Raw genomic sequence first — 6,455 nt, forward strand, 5'->3', positions numbered from 1 at the left:
TTGGATCCCATTCGATCCATATCTTCCCGGAGAGGCTAATGAGGCAAGTTGGCATGAGGCAAATGATCCCGAAGCTTGACACGGTTTCACATATGCCCTTGGCTCATACGCTTGAGACTTGTCGTGACTGGGCTTTGCGTTGGACTCAAAGGAACATGTGGTTTATTCCTGTCTCGGTTGGTTCATTGTGGGTGTCAGACTCTTATTTGCAGTGGGTCAAGGCTAGCACCTTAGAAGAGTGCGAGAAGTTGAGGAATCATGAGCCGATTGACTACATGATCCGCAAGGTGGCGAAGGAGAATTAGAAGTACTTGACTGAAGAAGAGGAAGAAGCTGGATTCCGAGTCGTCTGCCCGAAGAAGAAACCAAAGAGTGCTCCTGTTGAGATGACGATTGTGGATCGAAATGGGAAGACTAGGTCTCGAGAAAGACCGTTGGTGTTTAGGTCGAAGATAACGCAAGAGCATCCCTCTCGAGGTCGAGACAAGAAGTATGATCGAAATGACAAAGGCAAGGGGAAGATGGAAGAATAGAAATAGCCCGAGTCTTTATATTATTAATTATTATTATTATTGTTTGTAATAAATGGCGGGATTTTTAGAATCCTAGCCTAGCATTTCATTTCAGCATTTATATATTATTTGGCGTATTATTAATAGATGAATAAATCGACTGTTTTTAGTTAGGAACTTAAAATTAGCTCCCTTTTATTATTCTTTCGAATTCCAAGTGCCAAAGCAAATGTCCTGTTTACATTTTTGATTAGAAATTAATTGGGTTGTGTCCTGTGAAGGATTGCCTACGGATTCATTGAAAATGAAATCAAACCCAGAACATAGTTCGAAAATGGCAAATGTAAAAGAATAATTGTTCGAAGCAAAAGCTTGTGATAAACATAGGGAATAAGCATGGTGCTTTACTTACTCTTAGAAAATGCAATTTAGATTGATGATACTGAAGATAAAAAATAAAAATAATGCCAAAACGCAAGAGCGAGGTGGCACGAATGTTGAAGTTTGGCCAGTGCCGTGTATTTGGTGTCGCAAGAGCGACACGTGGATCCCGCGTGGCGCGATTTTAGTTCTTATTCTAAGGGTAATATCATTTGAGTTGGTCGAGATTAGTCGGGTTTGAAAACTCGTTTTCGTCTAAATTTGTAATTTTAACCGCATCCCACGAGAGTATGGTTTTGACTAAATATGGACCAACCCTATTAGGTTTGAATTTTCCCCTGGGTCGACTGGTAGAAGAGCTTGAACAGATTTAAGCTCTAGATCTCCCTCCTTCATGTTTCGAGGTTTAACTTTCTTCTTGAAAGCTCTTCGAATTCGTGCTTGATATGTTTGAACATTATGCAAGGCACGCAATATTCGTTTGTCCAAGAGGATGAGTTCTTCATATCTGTCTCTATTTCATTCTGCTTCCGGGATTTGGCTTTCGAGTAGAATCCGTAGAGATGGGATTTCTAGCTCTACTGGCTGTACAACTTCCATGCCATAAGTTAGATAGAAAGAAGTAGCCCAGTGGGCGTCTTGGCTGAGGTTCGATATCCCCATAAGGCGAAGGGTATCTTGCTAAGCCAGTCTTGATAATTATCGATCATTTTCTTGAGGATCATGACGACATTTTTGTTAGCTGCCTCTACTGCACCATTAGTCTGAGGTCGATAGGGCGAGGAATGATGATGCTTGATTTTGTATTTGGCTAACAATTGTTCGGTTTTGGCTTGAAAATGGGACCCATTATCAATGATTATCTTATGTGGACACCCATATCGACAAACGATATCGGTTTGTATGAACTTGGCCACATCCTTAGAGGTTAAGGCGGTACAACATGCCGCTTCGACCCATTTTGTGAAGTAATCGATGGCTACAAAGATGAAACAATGATTACCCATCCCGGATGGAGTGATCTTCCCAATGATGTCGATTCCCCAAGTGGAAAATGGCCAAGGAGATGTCATTGTATATAGTAGAGATGGTGGGACATGCTGTATGTTCCCAAAGATCTGGTAATTATGGCAATGCGTATTTGATACAATCTGTTTTCATCGTTGTCCAATAGTATCCTAGACGCATTCACTACTACAAATCCAGGCAACTACAACGCCCCTTTAACAACGATTATTCACGAAAATCACAATAGACGTTGTAGAATGTATGGCGCAAATTTTACTAAAATTAATTACAACGGGTATGGTTATAACAACCGTTGTTATAAGTTTTAACAACGGGTCACACATGCACAACCGTTTGTTAATAATTTGGCGCAAAATTGACGCAAAGTTAGTGAAAAGTAATCACAACGGTTACTTTTGAAACCCGTTGTTAAAACTTATTTGACAACGGTTGTTGTTTTACAACCGTTGTTAAAACGTTTTAACAACGGTTTTTGTTTAATAACCGTTGTCAATACCTTCCATACTATAAACCACACAAACACAAATCAGCTACAGCCACAAAACACAAACCTTAATACACAAACACAAACACAGCAGACAAACACAAACACAAACACAAACACAACACACACTTTCTCATCGTCTCTTTCTCTCTTTCTCATCGTCGCTTTATCTTTTCGCCGTCACTGTTGATTTCATCGTCTCTTACTTTCTCTAATTATCAGGTAAATCTCTAAATCCTTGTTGGTTTCATCGTCTTTCATCGTCATTATTTTATTTTTCTAATTTTTTCATTTGCATGTATGTGTTTTTATCGACCATTATGTTATTTCTTTAAGTATTATTTGCTTAATTAGCTAGTAAAACAAATTAAATAAACTAAAACAAAGAAGAAGCAAGATGATAGAGAGGAATGCATGATAAACATAATTAATATATATATATATACATAAATTAAAAAAAAAAATTACATTAATAAAAATGCAATTCTTATATTTTCATAGAGAGTCTTATTCTCTTCTATGATATCCGTCCTCTCCTCCTTGGCTATTTGGAGGTTCCGTTCAGCAGTTGCTATATCGTCATATAGCTGCAACTGCTGCTGCTCTGTCAAGTCATCTTTTTTGGCGTCCTTCAGTACGGATCGAGCATCCACAAGGTAGCTCCTGAAACTTTCCTCAACGTGGAGCAACCGGCGGATGAAACTGTTGTTGTTCTCGATCATAGTAAGAGTCTTAAGGATGATATCATTCATTTTGTTGATGGAGTTTGGAGTTTGTTTGAAAGATTAATTAGGGTTTATTTGGAGTTTTTTTAGCAGTTAGGGTTTGGACATGTATAGTGAGATAATGGAATGTTAGTTGAGATAATGCATGTATTTATACTAAGCAATGTGTGGTTTGAGTTGTTTTTTAATTATTATATATGTTAGGAAGTTGTGCCATAATCATCATCATATCTCTCTCTGCTGCTTCAAATCTTATTACTAACCCTTCTCATTCCATATCGTCCATTCATATGCACAGGGATGACAGTAATAATGCATGCATCGGAATTATAACGGGCCGTAATTATGCATACATCTAGTAATATTTAATTTTTTTTTTTTTTTTTTTAAAAACAAACAACAACGGTTATTTATAAACAACCCGTTGTCTTTAGTTATAACAACGGTTTTGTATATTATAACCCGTTGTTATAACTTTCCCCCCAAAATTGAGTCACACTCTCCACAATGGGTTTTTATACTTAAAACCGTTGTTAATAGTTTTAACAACGGGTTCCTTAAAAAAACCAACCGTTGTTAAAAGCTTTTACAACGGACGCATTAACAACGTCCGCTTTTTTATATAACAACGGTTTTTAACCGTTGTTATAGCCTGTATCTGTAGTAGTGATTATTTTCTTTTCCATAATTGGTGCACTCATATGAGGACCGCATTCTCCATCATGGACCTCTTCCATAACTTTCTTTGCTTTTGAATGATCAAGGCAAAGCAAAATGACGCCTTGTGGCGTTCTCTTGTATAACTCCCCTTGATTTAGGACGTTTTGGGATGGTAGTAGACGAATCGCTCGTTGCCCCCTTTTATCCATGTCGGGTGGGTAAATGCCGTTGAGCTTGTAATTTAGAATGGCTTGGTACCAAGGATCCTCTTGATTTTCGTTCTCATCAGTGAGAAAGTGCACATAGGCTGGCTCAGATCGTCGTTCAATACATAACGGCATTGCCATCAAGTTGTCATGCATGTTGATCAAGGATGTAAGTTTCGCAAGAGCGTCTTCAAACTGATTTTCTTCTCGAGGTAGATGTAAGTAAATGACTTGGTCAAAGAATTGAGCCACTTGATCTATCCCGGCTTGATATGGCGCAAGGCTTTCACTTCTGATTTTCCAAGACCCAGTGATTTGATTGGTGATTAAAGATGAGTCTTCGTGGACTCGAAGCCTTTTGATGCCTAAACCAACTGCTGGTTGTAAACCAATAAGGCAGGCGTCATATTCTGCCGCGTGATTAGTCACGTCGAAGTCGAGTTTGACAGAAATTGGTGTGTGCTCGCCTTTAGAAGAAATGAGCAACACTGCTATACCGTATCCTCTTAGATTGGAAGCCCCATCGAAGTAGAGGTCCCATGATTCTGCATCGGTGTGCAAAATGTCTTCATCTGGAAATGACCGTGTATCTATTACTTGGGTGTCATGAATGGGATTGTCTACGAAGAATTCGGTAACTGCTCGTCCCTTGATGACCTTCAGAGGCAGATATTTGAGGTCAAACTCTGAGAGCATCAAAGTCCACCTCGCCAAGCGTCCATTTAAGATAGGCTTCTCGAAAATGTATTTGACAGGACCCATCTTTGAATATACCTTGACAGAGTAGCTAAGCATATAGTGGTGTAGCTTCTTGGTTGCCCACACAAGAGCGAGGCATATCTTCTCAAGTGGTGTATATTTAGTCTCATACTCCAAGAACTTCGTACTAAAGTAGTAGATAACTCTTTATTCCTTTCTAACAACCTGCGCGAGCATAGCCCCCCATGGCTGTCTTTGTGACTGTGAGATACAGATATAAGGGTTGATCTTTTTGTGGTGGCATTAGAACTGGTGGTTTAGCCAATATCTCCTTAATTCTGTCGAATGCCTTTTGACAATCGTCATCCCACATGGTGTGGTCTGTTTTCTTGAGCTTCTTGAATATAGGTTCACAAATCATAGTGAGCTTTGAAATGAAACGACTGATGTACTGTACTTTGCCCAGCAAACCCCGAACTTCCTGATGTGACTCTTAATTGTGCACATTTAGTCCCCTAATTGAACCCATTTTGCATACTAATATAACATTTCATGGCCATTTTATCCGTCAAATCCTTTCTATTTTGCTTTCCTAGTGCATTTTATATGTCTTATAGGAAAGGAGATAATGAGGCGGAATTCCCGTCTCTAGTGCACATTCGGAAGCTTGTTGACGATCTTGGATGGACTAGTATGAAGAGGATGCAAGAATGGTGACCAAGGATGAAGGAATAAAAAGTATATAGGAGGACCATAGGCTTAAAAGCAAGGAGATGGAATCATATCCCAATCCGAGCGGATTCCCTCACAGGACGAGCGTCTCGAGCTTAGGATCCGAGCGAGCCGATGCCAGGACGAGCGGATCCCCTTACAGGATCAACCGTGCTTCAAGCCAGGACGCACGGATTTCCTTGGGACTTGCTACATGATCCGCGCATTTCTCTCAGGACTTGCAAAGCTCTATTCAACACTTAAGCATTGTTATTTACTAATCTACCCTTGCTTAACCTAATGATGTACCACTATATATACTCCATTGTATTACCTAGCTAATTACCAATTCTCTCCTAGATAGAAACCTCTCTTAGATTAGATTAGGAGTAGATTAGAATAGATTAATCTCAATCATTCCACATTAATCTTTTCTTAATTATTGTTCAAGTTTATTATTGGGTAATTGAAGATTATTGGGTTATTATTGGAGAATTGACAACTCTTCATCAATCAATCAAGTTTTATTCTATTATTCTTTCCTTTCGAATTGTTCATCTTAAGTTCGGTATAATCTCTTTACTCTTTACTCTTTATTGTTTATTACTTCACTCTTTTATCATGTTTATACTTGTTGTGATGATTGACACCATTGATAACATGTCTTCCATGATAATGAGTGAATAGTTACTTAACTAGGATTAGTGGGGGATTAGGGCAGTTAATCATGGGATAAATTTATGCTTAATGAGTTCATTTGAATGCTTGCTTATTGTTCTTCAACTTATGCACATGTTATGTTTGATGAAATGCTAGACTATGAAACGTTGCATTTTTTACCCATCTCTTATCTTTTCAATGAGGCTTGTAAGATATAAACCAACTCAAGCCTTATTAGACCATGCATATAGTTGAATAGGGAAAACCCAAGTCGACTTGTAGGTGTTGTAAAGTCTTAACCGACTCGGCTCCGAGACGTAAGTTTCCCTAGGATTTGGTTTATCATGCATGTAGTTTAATAGGAAGAATTAAGTCGACTTGTAGGTGT

At 38.7% G+C, this 6,455-nt stretch overlaps 1 protein-coding gene across 1 annotated transcript; it reads right to left on the minus strand.

Moving 5' to 3' along the window:
- Positions 1–1,412: 1,412 nt before the first annotated feature.
- On the minus strand, positions 1,413–4,759 carry LOC141651574 (uncharacterized). The gene is made up of 2 exons (XM_074459278.1): positions 4,229–4,759; positions 1,413–1,478 (listed from the first exon to the last, which is right to left on the minus strand). The coding sequence occupies exons 1-2, from the start codon at positions 4,757–4,759 to the stop codon at positions 1,413–1,415; spliced, it is 597 nt and encodes a 198-aa protein (XP_074315379.1).
- Positions 4,760–6,455: the final 1,696 nt, after the last annotated feature.

Source organism: Silene latifolia, chromosome 4, assembly GCF_048544455.1.
Source record: "Silene latifolia isolate original U9 population chromosome 4, ASM4854445v1, whole genome shotgun sequence".
Classification (NCBI taxonomy): domain Eukaryota; kingdom Viridiplantae; phylum Streptophyta; class Magnoliopsida; order Caryophyllales; family Caryophyllaceae; genus Silene; species Silene latifolia.

Bases quoted from the DNA above. Each gene is read 5' to 3' on its own strand.
- LOC141651574 (XM_074459278.1), bottom strand. From the start codon at position 4,759: ATGGGTCCTGTCAAATACATTTTCGAGAAGCCTATCTTAAATGGACGC. The intron at 1,479-4,228 runs GTCATTTACTTA...GAAGTTGTACAG, and splicing joins TGGCTCAATTCTTTGACCAA to CCAGTAGAGCTAGAAATCCC.